Raw genomic sequence first — 20579 nt, 5'->3', positions numbered from 1 at the left:
ATGTATATCTAGGGAGCAGTGTGGTCTGATCGTATTGTAAGTGTAGAAATATCACTTTAGTAGCTGTTTGGAGGATGACAGGGAAAGAAGAAACATGAGGCAGGGAAGCCATGTAGGAAGTTCTTGCAAGAAGTGTTTAATGGCTTGAAATAGGATGGGGGCATGTGAATAGAGAAGTGAGGCTGGGTAGGAGAAAAATAGAGGGAGAATCAAGACTTGGCAACTGATTGGACATGGGGGATAGGGAGAAGTCAAAGTTGTAAAACCTGAGTGATGGGGGAATGGAATAAGCATTTATATAGCATCTACTTTGTATCAGGAATTGTGCCAAACAAAATTGTTTTACACAAATATTACCTCATTTGTTTTTCACAGCAACTTTATGAAATGAATGCTGCTATATCCCCATTTTACATTTGAGGAGACTGAGGCAAATGGATCTTAAGTGATTTGTCCAGAACTCAGGTTTTCTAAAGTCCAGACTCAACACTCTTGTCATCTCTGAAAGGAAAGATGCAGCTTTTCTCCACAGAAGCAGGATGTTAATAAGAGGAGCTGAGTTGTTTTTTTGGGATGGATAATGAATCCTATTTGAGGCATGTTGAGTTTGAGATATCTGTGAGATTTTCAATTGAAAATTTTTGAAAATTTAGTTGATGTGGAATTGGAACTCAGGAGAAGAGACTAAGGTTGGGTCTATAGATGTATAGATCTGGGAGTGATCTGTTTAGAGATGGCATTTGGACCCATGGGAGCTGATAAGACCCCCCAAGTAAGAGTTTAGAAAGAGAAGAGAGTTTAAGACAGGGGGATGGGGCACAGATGATGATCCATTGATGGAAACTTGAGGGGTGGTTAGACAGGGAGGAGGAAAAATAGAAAATGTGCTATCATGAAAACTGAGAGAAGAGAGAGTTTCCAGGAGAAAGTCAGTGGCTTCAGAGAAATGAAGAAGGATGAGGGCTGAGAAAAGACTCCCAGATTTTGCAATTAATGATAAGTAGATTAGGAAAGAGTATGTTAATTTGAGCAAAGAAGTTGGAAGCCTTCTTGTAAGGAAGAGGAGAGGAAATGGAGGCAATCCAGAGAGACAGCTTTTTTCTAGGACTTGGGTGAGAAGGGTGGGAGGGATATGGCAGGAGCTTGAGGAAAATAGCTACCACATAGGAAAGTAAGGTGAACTATATGACTTGACACTATTTACTTTACCTCCCCTGGTCTCAGTTTTCTTTTCTGTAAAATGAAGGCATTGGACGGGATGTTTTCTAAGATTTCTTCTGACTACAACATTCTATGCTCTCATACTTTTTTCAGCTTGAACAGTATCAGGGTCCACTACAAATTCTCTTCTGTCCCCCTCTCCCTGGTGAGGTGGGTGGAGAATGGGATACCCATTGCAGATAAAAGCCTTAACTGTACATATCCAGGAACTGCCCTTATTCCCTTTTTAGCTCTTTGGAGCCTGACAAATAGTTCTCATTGGAAAACCTTCCCCAGCTTTTGTGAGAAAGCCCAAGCGGCCAGAGGTTGTTTGTTGTTTGTGAAGCTATGCCGTTTCCAAGATGTCATCACTCCAGAGAAAGCTATTATTCCTCCCAGGAATAAACAAGCTTGTTTACACTTCAGTCCCAGGGAGTAGGGAGAGGCTGGCGCCTCTCCCTGGGGGTGGTTCTGGGTGAGCTAGCAACTTGCCTTGTTCCTCAGATCCAGCTTCTTCTCCAAGGAAAAGAGTTCTGGTTTGCCAGCAGGATACAGCTGCAGCAGGCCTAGATGTAGAACTCTCTTCTTTAGGGAATGGCAGAAAACTTGAGCCATGTGTCCAGGGCCCTTGGGGACACGAGAGCTCCCTAACAGGGGTCTTAGAGCTTTACTCTAACAGCAGAGAGTGCTGGGCCAGTTGGAGTGTGTGGATGGGGGGGGGGGGGGGGGGGGGGGGGGGGGGGGGGGGCGGGGGGGGGGGGGGGGGGGAGAAGAGCACAATTTATCTTGTCCAGATGTCATGAAAGTCCTTCCCATGGCATTCATCTCTTCTCCCTGAGATTGACCTTGGCACACTGCTTCAGAGTTTGCCCTTTTCTGATGTTCAATTTGAATACAGGTTCTATTCCAAAAATTCCTCTGTAAGTGAATTCTCTTGGTTACAGAGCACATTTTTCTTTAGAAACAGTGATACGTGGTGGCTAGGTTCCTGAGCCAGCCCACAAAAACCCATTGAGTCCAAAATGTAGTTGGAAGAGGGCTAATGCTGGCCCTGAGCCATGCAGACCCAAAGCAGAAACCCCCTCGGCTTTTGAGAGAAGAACAGATAGAGAATCCTGAATCAAGGAAGCTTTGCAGAAGCATTAAAGGGAAGGTTTAGGCCAAAGGTTTCCAACCTTCTTTGTATCCTGAACCCCTTTGGCTTTCTGGTGAAGCCTGTGGATCCTTGTAGATAATGTTTTTGATTGCATAAAATAAAGTACATAAGATCGATCACAAGGGAGAGGACAGCTAGGTGGCGAAGTGGATAGAGCACCAGCCCTGAAGTTGGGAGGATCTGAGTTCAAATCAGGTCTCAGACACATGACACTTCCTAGCTGTGTGACCCTGAGCAAGTCTCTTAACTCCAATTGTCTCAGGAGAAAAAAAAATCACAAGGAAAACTAAAGATGGAATTTTCCTGTATCTAAATGCGTGGACCCTTTGGATCCGAGGTTAAAAAGCCCTGATATGAGGGCAGCTAGATGGTGACTCCTGGAAGTCAGGAGGATCGGAGTTCAAATCCAGCCTCGGACACTTAACACTTCTAGCTGTGTGACAATTGCAAGGCTTTGGGCTGTAGGTCCCATTCGTATATCAGGTCTTAAAGCCAAGACTTCCTGTTCAACAGAACCTCTTATCTTTAGGGCGATAATTAGCACTAGATAGATTTGACACAGTGGAGAGGAAAACCTGGGTTCAAGTTCTGCCTTAGCCACATTCTGGCTGTGGGATTCTGGGCAAGTCACTTAATCTCTTAATGTTCTTGGCATCTCTAACTCACTTAGTCTTGGCTGAATCGTTGAGCTGTTTCAGTTGAGGAGTTCACTATGAAATTGCCCTCCATTAACTAGAGTTATTTTTTTGCACAGGTCTGAGAAAAAAATCTTAGCAGAGACTGCATTAGATTGAAAACCTGAAGGCCCAATTCTGGTTCAGGTTCTTTTACTTAAAAGCTTTTTGACTGAGGGAATAATTTCTCTTTCTTGATCTGTAAAATGAGGGAATTGAACCAGATTTTTAAATTCTCTGCCTCCTCAACATTTTTTGCTGTAACATTTTTTGTTTTATGGGTCCTTCCAAGACTGTGATGTGAGAAGAAGGGATGGCAGGGTACTGAAAAGCAACTTTGAACTTTGCCTATTCCCCACTTGTTTTGTTCTGGCTTTGGATTTGGTGGTATTGAAATGGCCAGGGGAGGGTCTAAAGCAGAATTTAGGGGAATTTATAAGTGATTGATGGAGTTTTTAAGCAGTCAGCTGCTTCATGGGCTGGCTTTGGGAGCTGATGCTCCTCCCATCTCCACATGTAGGAAACAGAGATACTTATGTAATTGGGAAGATCTCTTTATGAAGCTGCCTTTGAATCCCTCCACATGGATGCTTTCCTTGGCATCTCAGGTCTCTCTTATACCTTTGTCATGTTCTTTTGTGAATTGTCTCTTTTACACTTGGCTGTAAACTTCTTAAAGGTAGGGACTGGCTCTGTTTTGTTTTTTATTTTTATTTTCCACAGCATCTGGGATTACAGGAACATCAATTTACAACTAGAAGGGGAGCTGGCGTGTCATTAAGTTCATCCTCTTATTTTATAGATGAGGAGACTGAGGCACAAAAAGATGAATTGGCTTGTCTGAGCTCACACTGATAGTAAGAGGTAAAGCCAGGAATAGAACAAATCCTTCCACTTACACCATGCTGCCTCCTGTCCCGAGAGTGCCCTAACCTGCCACATTCTTTCAATGTGGCTCCTTATTGACTCTTCTTCACATTTTGATTCTGTGGAGGGAGGGATGGAAGTCCTGATATCGAACGGTCCTTAGGCAGCTTCTTCATTTCCATTGATGATCCCTGGTGATGTTGGTATTTGACCACAGGGAGGGGGAGGAGCTTCAACTTTCATCCCGAAGGTGCACAAGTTCCCTTGTTTCTGCTTTCCTGAGCCACAGGATCATTAGTAGTGTTACTTCCTCTTCCCCAGGAGTGATGTGAAAGTTCCTGCTTTGTGACTATGATTACCTGTAATGCTCTGAACCTCTGAGGGCACTTAGGCTGGGACTGACAGTGTCCAGAGACCATGGATCAGGCAGGAGTTCGTAAGATCACTCCCTTGGGAATTCTACTGAAATGGGGATTCCAAAAGCTAGCCTTCTGCTGGGGGTCCTCAGTAAATAATATTCCCCCTCTAACAATTTCAGCCAATGAGTTTCCTAAAGGAAAGGAAGAAAAGAAAAGTGAAAGTAGATTTCATTTGTTTTTCTTCCTCAGTAAATCTTCAGTCTGAGTGAACCTTTTGGCAGTTACTACATTTTCTTGGTGTAGGGCTTGGTGTAAGTCCTTTCTCCCTTGCCCAGTTTCCCCATTATGATAGCCACGATTTGGGTTCCTTAATACTCCAGATAAGATTTTTCTTCAAATATATAGGAGATGTGACCCTTGGACTGTCATGTCCGAATTCCACCAAGTTCTTCTTTGTTAGGGTTTCCTTTAAGAAAGGACGCAAATGTGCCATAATAAGGACAGTGATAGTAATATTTGCATTGCTTTTACACCCTTTCTAACTCCCTCTTGTGTTCTGATGTTGACCATATACTCCTTTCAGAATGGCCTGCGCCCTAATGATGGACTTCAGATCTTTCAAGTGTAGACTCGGTCAAAGAGAGCTCTTAATGTATAGTCCCTGCCCCAGGGCTTGGAGGGAACCTGAGAGGGTTCCCTCTGAACAAAGTTTACCCTTGCCAAGGGGTTTTATCAGTAAGAGTGAGGATTCTGGGCATTTGGCACTGGGGGATTCCCATAAGCGGAGGAGAGCTGTAGTTTTGCAATGTCTTCCTCATTTCTCTATTGGGAAATCCAAGTAGGGATACTAAGAAGGAGCAACTAGGAATTAGGACCAAAAGAAATGGGTTGTTTGTTTTTTTTTTCCAGCATGATAAACTTGGAGTCAGGATTCTGGTCTCCCGGTGACCCATAGTGCTCTCTGAATTTGAGCCTTAGCTTTCTCTTAATACAGGAATAATAATAATAAACTACCTACTTTGTAATGCTAATATGAGAAAAATACTTTGTCAACTCTTTAAGTGTTTTACATTGTTGTTACTTTTATTCTGAGAATACATCCATTAACTCCATCATCAATTTCTTTTGGAAAACTGTTCATGACACATAGCAGGAATGTCATGACTTCTCTTGGATAAGCTGACACAGGATGAATGAGGGTGGATAACACATATCTCTAGGATCCTGGGAGTGCCTGACTTAGACTGAGTTAATTTGTTATTGTGTCACATCAAGTTAGAGAATAGGACTAGACAACTCAGATGATGGCTGGGACTTGTGGGAGGCAAACCTGAACCCAGTTGTTTAGAAGGGCCAGGGAATCTGTGGTGACAAGAAGTGATGAGCAAGCCCATCATAATAGTAACAGGGGATTCATCAACCTCAGGAGGAACAGAACTGAACTTAAGGTAGGTAAAGGATCCAAAATCCAGATAGTTAGGATGAGTAAAGAGTACTACAGATTCCATATAGGAGGAACTTTAATATCTATGTAAGAAGGGTTTGATCTGGGTTGTTCCTTATATATTTCCTGCCAGGGCAAGAAAATAGTTTATGTGGGTTGATGGTTAGGGCCTATTATTTATGTATATATGGAAAATGTCTGCCTTTGTTTTGATGACCTTTGATTGTGGGTAGATTGCTGTGAGCAATCTATGGGATAAGAGCTGCACTGATTATATACTTGGGCATGCATCTCAGACTGAGATGAAGGGACCAGCATCCCCAGGCCTGACTAAATTCAGGATCTGCAGACCAGGTCATATAGTTTAATGTACTCTCCACAACTTCCCACTCTCATTTGTTTGGTCTGTTGGTGCCATCTGGGGCATGCTAATAAATGTTTAATAACAGGGTTTCTGAAAAAGTGCCAAATTTTAAAGTTTCATCTGTCCTATTGACATTTTCTCCATCATTTTATTAAGTCCAGACAATTGACAAAACAATAAATCAATTCACAATGAAAATTTAAAATTGATTCTTACTGGCTGATGAGAGCTGGTTTCTAGCACACACCCTTAGTTCCATCCCTCTTCTAGGGATTTCCTCTATACAAAAATTTCCCTGCTCTGAGATGTTAGAATGTGGGGATATTCCTAATAAATGAGAGAGAATGAGGGTCTTGTTGAAGAATCTTACCAAGCAAAAGGAGGCAAACATTTAATGATAATTTGCCTCCTGGAGGTAGACATAAGATGGGAGATTTGGAGGTAGAGAGCACGTGAATAGAAAAGGGAATGTTTGCCTATTTCTTCCTAGGCATGTTTGGGTTACTTTGCCATAGTTGAACTTTTTCTATATTTGAGGTTATGGGAGCTTTTTGTTGTATGACACAAGGGTAGGTAAACATTTAAAATATTGTTGTAGGCAAACCTTGTGGAGGCACTCATTCTGAAAGAACAGTGTTAAACATACAAGAAACCATGTTGTCTGGTTATGTAAAACTATAAAAGACAGCTTTCACAGAACCATACAATTGCTGAAATCTTATCTTGTCCACTGGAAACTTAGAATGTATGAGCTGAGATCTTAGACCATAGTGTTCATTTTATCCAAACCTCTCTTTTAGAGAAGGGAGGAACCACCCTTTACACAGAGTCATTGAACAAAGAAATAAAAAAGTGAACTTGATTCTACTCTTTTTGGGCTGTCAAAACTAATTTTTCAACCTCATGACCAGCTTTCCTGGATGGATTGTTTTTAGTTGTTTGTTCACAGCAAATAAGATTTACATTTAAGAGTGCTGGCTAGAAGGGTTGCCTTTCCAAATTCTCAACTACTCATTCACTTATTCAGTATTGATCACTTACAACTAGTATTCCTAGACTTTTGTTAAGTATTGTGTAGGATAAAAAAGCAGGTCTTTCCCTTGCCTCACAGAGTGTATAGTCTAGAAATTACCTTACCAGATTCTCTAAAAACCCATATTTTTGTGGGTTTCTCCTTTTTCTGAAGGAGTCTCGGATTTTTTTTTTTTTTTGCCATTGTTTCTCTTAGCACAATACCTGCTCAATCTCTCGCACCATGGCAGTGTATCCCAGTGCCTTTAACTAATCCTTCAAAACTCCAGGTCTGCCTGTATCTCTTGTAGCCTGGGCAAGTCAGAAGTTAAATAGATAGTTCCTGATAAGCTTTGGGTTTCCTATCTGCTGTTCCCTCTGTTGCAGCCCTAAAACCCTGGATTGACTTTGGTAGAGGATTTAATGAAAAGCTAAACTGAGCCTCCTTTTGGTTCATTTCCTGCTTTTCTGTTATCTGATGTGGGCACTGGGCAGAATTAAATGAAGCTGCAGCTAAGCCAAGTTAAAAGATAGGAGCAGTTCTAGAATTTTCCTGGAAGGAGAGAAAAATCAGGTGTCTGAGAATGCTAGGCTTAGAATGAATAAGAAGGCGCTGTCCAATTTCTTCAAATACCACTTAAGGTTGTCTTCCCTGCTAGGTCTCCAAATTCTGCTTAGGGACCAGGGACCAGTAGAATGGCGTGTCCAGCTGAGCTGAGGCTTGGGAACAGGGTGTCTCCAATCCAACTTTCCTCCCAGAGGTAGGAGTGAATTTAGGGGGCCCAGGACTCTCTTCTAGGGCAAGTGAGGAGTTATTTGTGATCCTTTTGAAGGTGATTGGATTGTGTATACCTTGTCTCAGTCTGTTCTCTTTCCTCTAGGATTTCTCAGAGCTCCACAAGTAGGTATGTATTATAAGGCAGTCTGGCGCAATAGAAAGAACACTGGGTTGGGAATCTATACAGTGAGGCTCGCAGAATCTTTGTACAATGAAGACCCAGGACTAATTGGCTTGTAGCAGCTGCCAGATGCTGTGGCTCATATTGCCTCTCCCATCCCTTTGGAGAAGATCAGGAGTTTCCAGTCTTGGGCCAAAGGGCTGTGCTTTGGCCTCCTGGTGAGGTGCCTCTCTGGCAGCATGAAACTTCCAGGCAAAACCCCAGTGATCCCATAGCTGAAAGGGAGGGCCAGCATTGGGAGTAGGGAGGAAGCTAGTGACAATGTGGTCAGAGGAGGAAACCTTGGACTAGAAGGTTGAGCCTATGATTTTCTCTCTGTGTGGGCCTCAGCTTCCTTTTCTAAAAAGGAGGTGCTTGGACTTGACTGACTTTTAATTCCTTTTCTTGCCCTGACTTCCAGTGATTCTTAAATAGGCCCTTTGGCTAGGAAATCTCTCATAGAAATCCCCTGTGGTGAAACCAAGAAGAACCTGCCCCTTGATGGAGGAGGCCGAGGTGATTAGGAGGCACTTCCGCTTTTTCAGCATTGTTTGTTTTTGCTCTAATCTGCCAGTGGGAATGGTCTGAGCCGCCTGACTTGCATTTCTGGTTCTGGGTCTGTCACTGCATTTTCCAGCCCCCCAACCCACCAGGGCGTTGGTGAAGGAGTCACCCACTGGGCAGGCCAGAGCCACTCCTACCCCTCCTCCCGAACCCCACCCCAGGCCACCCCCTAGGAAAGGGGAAATTCAGAGCTAGTCACTTCCCTGGAGAGGCAGATCTGGGGGTGCTGTGCCTTGGTGGTGGCACTGACTACGGATGAAAACTGAGGGGCTGTTTGCCACCATTTTTTCTGCTGAGGCACAAGGAAGTAGGTAGAGAATTGTCTGGGAGAGTTGGGGATTCTGGTTTGTTGCTGAACTCCTTTGGTGGGTGACATGACAAGCCAGGATTTGAAACCTGGGAGTGATGAGCTCGCTTCTCAGGGAGCAGCAGTCTTAGTCACATTTAAGGGACAGTAGGAAAGCCCCAACTGCCGAGGTGAAGTCCAGCTCTTTGTTTCTCAACATGGGCACTGTTCGGGGTGAGTGTGTATGTGCTGGGTGGCCAGGGGAGGAGGCGCTGGGCCAGAGGCTTCAGTTCTTGGGCATTCGGTGGGGTTTAACTGTGGGGAAGAGATCCCATTTATCTTCCTGCCTGTGTCTGGCCTCTGAAGAAAATGAAGTTTTCTTCATTCAGAGTTCTTTCATGGGTATTATTTGAGAGAATCTCATTAATCCTGGTGAATCCTGTACGTAAATTGGTAGAGGTCTATTTTGAACTCAGATTTCAAATCTGAACTCAAAGTTCAGACTTTGAACTCCTGCTACAATGCCTTTTCCACTAAACTACAATCCTGAGAAAGGGAGAACTTGGGACCTAGCGCAAAGAGCGTCTGAGCAGAGAGATGGAGAGGGATGGCTCAGAGCTGTGCAGGGAAGTTGGTGACATTCTTACTGATTGTCAAGGTAGAATTGTCATTCCAGGCCTTGACAAGGACATCCTGACATAAGAGCAAGGGGGTCACATCCTCAAGGAGACAGCATTAGCTTTGGGGGGAGGGAGTGATGGATCTCTTTGTCTGTGGGCTACTAGACCTCATCCTGTGTAGGGAAAGTCTCACCGGTTGTGTTTTCCAGAAGCCAGTTTGAATTTTTCTTGTTGGTCATTGCTCATTCAGATGGGATTCTAGAGCTTCCCCAACTCACACCTTGGTTCTAGCTCCAAGTAAGAATTGAGCAGGAATGGCATCATTCTAGTGTCTTCTAGCTCTGGTCTAGATTCAACTAAGGGTACTAACTCCTGTGTCACTATATACCTAGGCACTAGGGCTTAGGAAGTAAAATTGGTCTCCCTGGTTTGTTGCCTCTGGAATCTGATGCATAGAGGGCAAACATAAAATTAACACACCGATCCTTCTTGGCTCTCCAAGAGGTCTGGCAGAGTAATGTCCCCCAGAATGTTGGTACTGGTCAAATATCTTCTTTACTTTTCACTTTATTGTTCTTTCCTTCCTATAGCTCACATGATGGTATTGTCTCTGTCCTCTGCCAAGCTCAGTCAGAACCTGCCATGTGAGATGGGTAGATGCAATCCAGGGCTAGGAAGGTAGCTACTGAATTTTGTTACATACAGCAGGAAGAATGTGAGGGGCCTCCTGGTGAATGCAACTCCTGTGTTGCATGCTTAGCATTGGCTTTTTGTCTTGGGTCTCTAGCTACTGGGCTCTCTCAAGGGTAGGAAATCAATGTCCAGGTAACAAGTTATAATTTGAGATGTGGGCAGGTTGGAAGGACCAGAAGAATTTTTCATTTGGATTTCTAGTGGACTTGAGTTCAGATCCTAGCTCTGCTACTTAATACCTTTGTTACTATAGGCAAATCATTGTGAGGATCTGGATAATCTCTAAAAGCTCTTTCAATTAAAATAAATTTTTAAAAAATGGTCTTATGGCCATTAGCCCGAAATATATGAGCTAAGACTTCTGGGACTTTTGCACAATTTGATGTTCTTTGACCTGACCCGATCTTGTGTACTCTCTCCCTCCCTCTTCCTCTCTCTCTCTTCCTCCCTCCCCCTTTCTCTCCCTCCACCCTCCCCCTTTCTCTCCTTCCACCTCCTCTCTCTACCTTTTTCCTCCTCTCCCTCTTCTCCCTCCCTCCCTCCCTCCTTCTCCTTCTGTCTCTGTCTGTCTGTCTCTCTCTGCCCCTCGTCTCCCCCCCCTCTTTTTCTCTCTAGATGCTTGAGACAGACGTGGATGAAAGAAAAGAGATGCCTTCAGAGGAGGAGGTACCTCCTCCTACTGAGGTGGGGGCTAGTGGAGCACCTGAGGAACCGAGGCCTCCTGAGAGCATCTGTTCCCAAAAGGAGGCACTTGCAGGGGAGACCACAGGCCTGGAGGGGGTGGCCAGTGAGGCAGCTGAGGAGCATAAACCTCTCGAAGACCACGCATCCCAAGTGGAGGCCTTTGCAGGGGAGGCCTCAGGTGCAGAGGTTGCCCAGTCTGCTGAGGGGGTGGCCAATGGGGCACCTGAAGCACCGGAGCCTCCTGCCAGTGAGTGTCCTCAAGAAGTTCCCACAGAGGTGGCAGTTCCATTAAGTGACAAGCAGCCTTTTGTGATCCCCGAGGTCCGCCTGGACGCCACCTTCAGCCAGAGCCCAGGGGCAGAGGGGGTAGAGCAGGATGGGGCCCTGGATGATGAGGCTGAAGAAGAGGAGGAGGAAGGAGAGGGCGAGGAGGGGTACGAGGATGAGGACGAGGAGAGCGACGACAACTACCTGGAGCGGAACGAGCCCAAGCGGTGCAGCATGATCGAGACCTCGGGCCCGCCGGGGGCCTTCATGCTGACGGTGCAGAGCTCCCTGCGGCGCCGCACCCACAGCGAGGGCAGCCTCCTGCAGGAGACCAAGAGCCACTGCTTTACCTCAGACACCACCCTCAACTGCTCAGATGGCGAGGGCAGCAAGAGTGGCTGGGGCCTGGCCTCCCCCCGCTTGGTGAAGAAGGAGCTGGCCCGCAACGGGGGCTCCATGCACCAGCTCTCTCTGTTCTTCACAGGGCACAGAAAGGTAGGTGGGGCGCCGCGGGGCCTGGGGCAGGGGGGCTCTCTCTGGCAGCTCAGCACAGACCAGGCCCAATCTCATCTTAGGGAGGGGACTGAGGCACAGAGAGCTTGAAGGACCTGCCCAAAGTCATGCAATGAGAGGTAGCAGAGGCAGGCCTGCCCTTGGGTCCCGTTTGGGGTTTCTGGGCAGAGATACACAGTGGTCGCCATTTCTTTCTCTAATTCACTTTACAGATGAGGGAACAGAGGCAGACTGGGTTAAGTGATTGCCCAGGATCACACAGCTGGGGAATGTCTGAGGCTGGATTTGAAGCCAGATGTTCCTCCAGGACCAGTAAGGGGCAGGATTAGGAAATTTGTCTAGGAACAAAGACGACTGAGAATGATCCAAGTCAAGGGGAGCCATCTGCAGAGGAGCCTACAAACCTGAAGGGGCCCCTGCCCACTGAGGGGGTGGCCAATGGGCACCTGAGGAACCTGGGCTTCCTGCCAGTGACTGTCCTCACGAGGAAGTGCCCAGAGTAGGTTACAGGCTCTCGGGCCCCTCCCTTAACTGACAAGCAGCCCTTTGTGTGATCCCCGAGTCCGCCTGGACCCCACCTTCAGCCAGAGCTTAGGGGCAGAGGGGGTAGAGCAGGATGGGGCCCTAGATGCTGAGGCTGAAGAAATAGGACAGCTATTGTTTAAAACAATAGTTCTTGTTTTCACACATAGCACTTAAAACTTAGTTAAGGAAACAAAGCTTACTTAGAAAATTAAATGATCAGTACAACAGTGAGCTGTGATGCTGAATTCCAAGTTTGTGTCACAGAAAACTGTGGGCTTTCAGAGGATGATGGCCCTTGAATCCCTGTGGCTTGGAATAGGCTGAGATTTTTCAAGGGAAGTGAAGATGAATAGGACCTTGAAGGACAGTTAAAAATTGGCCCTAAAGCAGAGCAAAGAGAAATAATGTGAAGAAAGGAAGAGAGGCAGGAATCGCTAGGGCAGGTTTGTTTTAAAGACAATGAGTAGACTTTGGCTGAGCCTTAGAGAGGTAGCGTGATTAGCATTGTACTTGGTACTAGAACTGTTTGAAAAGAAGGCCCATTTTCTCTCTCTAGTCATCTTTGGTCTAAGGAATGTTTTCTATTTTTTATTATAACTTTTTATTGACAGAACCCATGCCAGGGTAATTTTTTACATTATCCCTTGCACTCACTTCTGTTTCGATTTTTCCCTTCTCTCCCTCCACCCCCTCTCCCAGATGGCAGGTAGTCTTATGTTAAATATGTCACAGTATATCCTAGATACAATATATGTGTGCAGAACCAAACAGTTCTCTTGTTGCACAAGAAGAATTGGATTCAGAAGGTAAAAATAACCTGGGAAGAAAAATAAAAATGCAAATAGTTTACATTCATTTCCCAGTGTTCCTTCTCTGGGTGTAGTTGCTTCTGTCCATCATTGATCAATTGGAACTGAGTTAGATCTTCTCTTTGTCGAAGAAATCCACTTCCATCAGAATACATCCTCATACAGTATTGTTGTTGAAGTGTATAATGATTTCCTAGTTCTGCTCATTTCACTCAGCCTCAGTTCGTGTAAGTCTCTCCAGGCCTTTCTGAAATCATCCTGCTGGTCATTTCTTACAGAACAATAATATTCCATAACATTCATATACCATAACTTATTCAGCCATTCTCCAATTGATGGGCATCCACTCCGTTTCCAGTTTCTGGCCACTACAAAGAGGGCTGCCATGAACATTCGTGCATATACAGGTCCCTTTCCCTCCTTTAAGATTTCTTTGGGATATAAGCCCAGTAGAAACACTGCAGGATCAAAGGGTATTGCACAGTTTGATAACTTTTTGGGCATAATTTAAGGAATATTTTCTTTAGGAGAATTTGAGGCTGAGGATTTGTGGAGAGGGATCAAACTTGAGGGAGTACAGAAACTCTATCCTCTGCATCCTGAGTGTCAAGCCTTACAGAGATATTTTATTTAGAGTTAAAGCTATATTTTATTGACACACTTTTTCTACAGGACTCTCACTTTGTACTCTTTTCAAAATAGAGATCTGCAGCTAAGCAAAACAGAGTAACGCCTTGGCCCCCAAGCTTTGATGAACATATCTTTCTAGACTTGGCTGGGAGCTGAGGGAGGTCACTCTGACGAGTGGTACAATTGATGCCCAGGGTGAGGCGGGGCACTTACTTCAAGTCACACAGGGACTGGAAGATGACAGCGAGCGCCTTTCTCATACCAGGCGTTTAATACAAGCTTGTGAAATTGAATGGGTTAAGGTTAGAACTAGACTTGAGGGTAGGGCCCATGCTTACATTAATCCTTAAAGCTTTCAGGTCCAAGAATATGTTTTGAGTGAAATGTTGGCATCCGGACAATGAAAGCTCATTAACGGGATCCGGGGAGCAGAAATTTAGAGCTGGATCACCCCTGCCCTCTAGTGGAGAGAGAGGCCCAGCTAGAGCTTCTGAGTGGGACTGGTTCTTTCAGTTCCATAAAGAGATCATGATTTTTGGGGTCCCTAGTTTTCCAGCTCTCAGATCTGACTTAGGGTGAACCTCACTCATAGTCTGTTTGCTGACCTACAGCGGCAAATAAATCAACCCTTCTTCAAAAGGTGATGGTTGTTCACTCGTTTTAAGTGGTATCTGACTTCTTAACCACATTTGGGGTTTTCTTGACAAAAATATCAGAGCAGTTTGCCATTTTTTTCTCCAACTCATTTTATAGATTGAAGAAATTGAGGCAACTAGGATATAATGACTTGTCCAGGGTCACATAGCTAGTAAGTGTCTGAGTCTACATTTGAGCTCAAGAAGATGAGTCTACTTGACTCCAGACCTGGCACGCAATCCACTATACCTCCTAACTATCCATTACTTCAGAGTACTCTATGCTTTCTTCTCTCCTTCCTTCCTTTTTTTTTTTGTTCTCTCCCCTTCAAAAAAGGAATCCTAATTCCTCAGTTTACATCCTGTTAGCCAAGAAGAAAGCAACCTGATTATCTTAGAACCATACAATATTGATACTGGAAGGGACCCTAAAAATAATACTTTTTATGTGGAAAGGGAGGAGCAGAGAGTGATTGATTTCTTTAAGGAAATCAACACAAAGCAAGTTAGTGAAAAAGCCAGGACTTTAAAATTCAAGTTTCCTGATTCCCAGGCCTGCCTTCCTTCATGCCCAAGTATGCACAGGAGTTAGTTCTCTTTCAAAATTTCTGTAAGCTACACTTCTGAATAGATTTCCTAGATCTACTCTTTATTGTGCATAGAAAAAAAATTCTGTATCAATATATTCACCTTTCAAATGATCTCTTTCCCACAGATTTTCCTTCATAAGAGCCTTCCTTGAGTAGAAGTAAGATCTAGATTTTTATTATCAACAACAATAATAACTTATTCATAATGATTTGTGATCAGTGAGTCAGCAAACATTTGTTATATGCCTATCACAATCAGGCATGTGTTGACTGCTGGAAAAGCAAAAGCAAAGCAAAAATAACTGTCTCTGTCCCTACATTCTGATAGGGGAAAACATGGAAAAATTATGTGCAGACAAGATACACAGAAAAGAAATGGAAGGTAGTCTCCAGTGGGAGGAGGGAAGAGGGAGCAGGAGGAGGCAAGAAGAATACCCAGAAAGGCACAGATGATAAGATTTGAGCCCAGTTTTGAAGGCCAGAATAAGGTACCTGCAAAGCCCTTTACATATTGTTTCTCATTTGAGCCTTATGACAACCCTTTGAGTTATTATCCCCATTTTGCGAATGAAGAAACTGAGGCAGAAAGATGTTAAAATGACAAATGAATAACAAAGTGTTTTTGAATACCTTGTTTTAATTTAATTTTTCACAATGACACTGTGAAATAACACGAGGTTTACAAATGAGGAAACTGAGGCTAAATGCTTTGTCCACAAGCCAGTGATCTTTCTGCCATATCAGGTCCTGAGATGCCAGCTTCTGTCTTTCCACTGCACCATGCTCACCTGTCAACCCCTCTGCGGCAGCTTGTCTTCTTTCTTGCTTTTAGCTTCCTTGTCTGGGCTCTGCTGAGTCTCTTTTAGTGATCAGTCCTTGGCCAGGCCTGAAAGATGCTCAGTCCTTTATAGGTGAGGATGATAAGAATCATTAAACGGTGCTATGTCTACCTGACTCTTAACATGGGAAGTCATTTCCTTCCACGCACTAATGGTTTTCTAGCCCCGCCTTGGGCCTAGGTAGTTTCTGTATCTGTCCCAAGCTTGTCCTGCTAACCTTCCTGTGGCTTTCCCAGTCTTAGTCTTTTGCTCTGGGGAAGATTGCAGCCTTGACTAGGCTTCACTCCATGCACTCAAGAATGGTGTTGGAGCAGGGAAAAGAGAGGCAGGGTGGGGTAAAGTATTGCTTATTGCCAAAACCTTTTCATTAAGCTGGACTGGGATTCAGTTCATTTCCATTTGATGTTGAATTGGGAATCTGAACTGTTGGAATCATTTTTAGGCACATAACTTCAATTCATAGCTCCTCTCTTTATCTACCTGTAGAGTAGAGTAACAAATGGTTTTTTTTCCTCTCCCAGGGTTCCTTCCCTTTATCTCTGCCTCCCTCTCCCACCCCCAAAGTCCTGGGCCTGTCTAAATTCCAGTTTGTTGAATGGAAAAATTGTTTGCCTGGGAGTCAGGTGCTCTGGGGTTCATGTCCAAAGCATGACTTCAGCAAATCTGTTGATCATATCTAGGCCATTTTGAGGAGATAGTACTGAGCTTCAAATCCTGCTGTACAACCTTGGACAATGCCCTCCTGCCATCAGGGTGCCTCTGTCCTTTTGTACAAAGGAGTGAGTTGGACTAACAGCTCTGACTATGACTTTGAGCCCTGGCGGCTTTCCTGAGGGGCAGCCTCAGGAGTCTGAGGCTCTGCTTGGGGAGTGATGGTCGTGGTTGGGACTGACAGATCCCAGCAGACACCAGAATCAAGACAAGTCCTGTCCAACAATGGAAGGAAGTTTCTTCCCATGTTTGAACTGCTTTGATTTCCCCAACTCTTGTAGAGGGAAGAGGGGGAGTGGGAGGGACTCAAAAGTACCATTGTGCTGGGCTGATAAACTGCGGAAGCTTAAGGTTATAATGGAAGGAAGCCCAGCGCCAGGCTGAGGGACTAGAGGTGCTCGTTCCCACGGGCGGGGAGGGGGGGGGGTGCCTGATGGATGGGCTGGTATAGGAAGGTGGGAACTGAGTTGTGTCCAAAGGAGAGCATGACTATAAACTAATGTGTGTAGTTATTTTCCTCAAGATTAAAAAAGGAAAGAAAAATACTACAACCCACACATTTGTAAGAATCAGCTAGCTTCAGTGATAAACTACCTGTCCACCTGATTGGCATCTGAACCCATAGGGGCACAGAACATTTACTGCTCCAGCCAGCTAGTCAACGAGCTTTCATTAAGTATCTTTACTCTGTGCCCAGTGCTGTGGGAAATACAAGAAAACACAGTTGGTGCCTTAGAAAAGCTTACATTTTAGTTGGAGAGAGAAGAGTAATTGTTTTCACAATTAGAGAGCAGTGCAGGATGGAATCTGATCAAATGCTAAACTATGTAATACAAATGTAAGCATTATAGGGGAGCCGGGAAAGCTCTAAGAGAGGGCCCAGCCTGGGCAAGGCCTGAAAGGATGGGCAGGGTTTGTTTAGGTCGAAAGGAGAACAGACAACATTGTTTAGATAAAAAGGAGGGGCAGAAGCCACAAGCACAAATGAGAAGGTGGGAATATGGCACGTGCTAGAACTGTGAGTAGCCTAGCTGGAAAAATAGATGTGCTGTAGTGGGAGAATGCTCCTTCCTATTCGTGTGACCATGAGCAAATATCTGTGAATCTCACTTTCTCATCTGGAAAACAAGGGGGTTGGATTAGATAAACTCCCAAGGTATCTTCCAATTTTAAATCAATGATCCTATGATTCTATGAACTTTATGAGGAGGGGAGCAAGATGCCACTAGATAGGCAGGATTGGGGCAACCATTATAAATTTAATGCCAAAGAAAAAAGCCAAACATTATTGTAGAGTGACTGCAGCTGGACTTTGGGAAGGAGCCCTGGGTTCTAGTCCCTACTTCTTTCATTATCATATATACTCTGTGACCTTTGATACTAAGGTCAGTTTCAATATGAACCAAAACAATCACAAATTCCTCCAAGTTAGCCCTTGCTTTACAATCTTAGCTGTAGCCCAGGCTGTGCCTCCTTTGGCATGGGAACTCGGAGCTGGAGGTGGGCTCTTCAGCCTGACGTCCTGTGCCCACTGAAGCAGTCTGTGCCCACCCCACCTTCCAACTGTTTCTCTACTTCCTAAGCTGGCCTTGGTCCCCAAAGCATCACTTCAGTGGTAGGGGCCTACAGACATACCCCTTCCCCATGGACTTAGAACCAGGGCGGGAGAGCTGGGCTGGGCAGCCACACCCCAGATTGCTGGGCTTCCACTCTCCTAGCTCTATGTCCTCAGCGTAAACAGAGCATCTTCTGTCTTCCCAGTTGAGCGGCGCTGAGGCGAGCTGCGAGGACGGCGCTGAGGCGTCTCAGAAGAGGAGCACAAAACTGTAAGTAGAAAAGGACCCGGCCCCCCGCACAGGGCCTAGCTTCTGACCGTCTGGGCTCGGGAGCTCTCTCTCCATTTCCTTTCAGATTTCTTCCACTTTGGGGGGGTGGGGGTGCTCTCCTTTTTACCGAATTCCTTTCCAGACCAGTCCTCTCAGCCCATTGTTTGCACCTCTGCCCGAGGTTGAGATGGAAAGAGCATTATAATGCTGGTTACCTGACACACAACCTATGGCCTGGCCCTGTGACTGGCTCTGCTTGGAGACTGTCTGAAATCCCGTTTTTAGATCTGTTTTCTTATCGACATATGGAGGTACTTAGACTCATGGCACAGTGGAAAGAATAGGGGACTGGGGGTTAGGAGGCTGGGATCCATTCCAGGTTTTTTACTATTAAATTAACAGGAAACTTTGTTTTATTCATTTCCCCATTGTATGCCTCAATTTCCCCATCTGTAAAATAAGGATGTTGATCTAGATCTCTGAAATTATTTCCAGCTCTAAACTCATCTGACTTTGTTTCAATAGACATCTCTTAAATGCCTACAGTGCGTGAGGCATACAAATATAGACACAACATGGGCTCTGATGCCAAGGGGCTTACAGGCTCATGGAGAGGAGGAGGAGGGCAAGTATATGTTGCCTTGATATGAGAGAGAATGAAACAGATGAAACAAAATAATATGAAAAATTTGAGATGGGAGAGATTCCCTTTTCACTAAGGAAGAGCAGGGAAGTCTTCAAGGAGGAAGTGGGAACTGATTTGGCTCAGAAAGAAAACATCTCAATATGTGGAGATGGGATGTCTATTGTAGGCATGGAGGATATTGTGAACAAAGATGGGGGATAGATAAGATAGAACAAGTGTGGGGCCGGGGAGAGTAGTATAGTGAAAAGTGATGAGTGTGAGTAGTGGGAAAATTGTTTGGAACCAAATTGTCAAGGGCCGTGAATGCCAAGGATGGGAATTTATAATTTGTTTGGTAGTCGCTTCATTAGAGGGTGACGTTGCTTTAGGAATATTGTGTTAGTTGATAGTATGAAGGCTGTGTTGAAGAGGGGAGGGGGTAGACTGCAGGGAGGAAAATGAGAGTGAGGGCTCTTAGAGTGAGCTTAAGATAATTTCAAGGAGAGTTCAGAGAAGGGGCCAAATAATCAAAGAGATTAGAGATTGGGAAGAAAGAAATGACAAAAAAATTGGCAATTGATTGAATGTGGGGTGAGAGTGGGAAGACTCCCAAGATCACAAACCTGGAAGGGTGGGAGGTCAGAGAAGGGAACAGCAATTGTAGAGGAAAGATGGTGAGCATACTTTGAGATAATCTAAGTTTGTAGATAAAACCTCTAATGGAGAGAGTCAGCAGACAGGCAGAGAGCTGAAGACCTGGCAGAGGGGGAGGTGGAAAGAGCTTTTTAGGGTTACCTGCAGAGGAATGGGGGATCTAAAGATAGAAAAGGCCATCGAGACAATCCAGTTTGATCCCCTTTTACAGATGAGGAAATCAAGGCCCCAAGATATAAAGTCCTGAGCTAGGATTTGAACCCATGCCTTCTGACACCAGGCCGAGAACTTTTTCCTCTTTTCACCAGCCTTTGCTGCTTGTGCAGTCACTCTCTGAAATTCTTACCTGTCTTTGGTAATAGGACCAACTATTTTTAGTGTCTTTTATAGACTTATTTATAGCTGATATTCAGCTCATAATATGCCATTTTAGAGTCAGCAGAATCAGAAGTTTGTATTTTTGCTGACATAAAGAAGGAAAACGGCTTGGTTAGGAACCTTACATGTGCTGGTGCAGACATGGAGCTGAAAAAAGGAGAACTGTGACCCATTTCCTAGAAGCAGAGGGAACAGTGGCTGCTGTCAAGACTCCATTCTAGCCCATAACTGTTTTTTCAAACCTCTCAGACAAGCATTGGTAATTTATAAATTGTGACCATAGAGAGATCTGGTAGAGTGACTTGTACATGGTAGGCAATTAGTGATTGGTTTTCGTTTTTGCTATTAATGTCCATAGGATGAAGGGACTTGAAATCACACTAGAATAGAATAGCTGTCAATTAGGAAGCAGTTCTAAAGGGACTATTCTGTGTCAGGCACTGTGCTGGGGTTACAAAAGAAAGTAAAAGACAAACCTTGATCTCAGAGTTCATAGCCTAACAGGGGAGACTGCATGCAAACAGCTGAGCACAAAGATGTCTATCTCTTTCTCTATATATCTAATCTATCATTCTGTCTATCATAAATTGAAAGTAATCAGCAGAAAAGGCAATCACATTAAGAGGAATTGGGAAAAGCATTTAGCAGAAGGTGAGATTTTAGCTAAAACTTGAAAGAAGTGAGGGCTATTGGTTAGGTATTCTTAGAAGATGAGCC

The 20579-nt window shown here is 44.6% G+C and overlaps 1 protein-coding gene across 13 annotated transcripts in view; it reads left to right on the top strand.

Moving 5' to 3' along the window:
* Positions 1-20579, top strand: part of RGS3 (regulator of G protein signaling 3) — a 178109-nt gene that overhangs the window by 139561 nt on the left and 17969 nt on the right. For 11 of the 13 annotated variants that reach the window (XR_004232309.1, XM_031954640.1, XM_031954639.1 and 8 more), the window contains 2 exons: positions 10792-11622; positions 18141-18205. Coding sequence is in view for 12 of the 13 variants with exons in the window: in XM_031954640.1 (XP_031810500.1) it covers positions 10792-11622; positions 18141-18205 (896 nt within the window). In the remaining variant the exon portion in view is untranslated. The remainder of the gene's footprint in view (positions 1-10791; positions 11623-18140; positions 18206-20579) is intronic. The other 2 variants (XM_031954646.1, XM_031954649.1) reach the window with 1 other exon arrangement.

This window comes from Sarcophilus harrisii, chromosome 2, assembly GCF_902635505.1.
Source record: "Sarcophilus harrisii chromosome 2, mSarHar1.11, whole genome shotgun sequence".
Lineage (NCBI taxonomy): Eukaryota > Metazoa > Chordata > Mammalia > Dasyuromorphia > Dasyuridae > Sarcophilus > Sarcophilus harrisii.
Note: the sequence above shows the minus strand (reverse complement) of the source record. Positions and strands in the feature narration are given on the sequence as shown.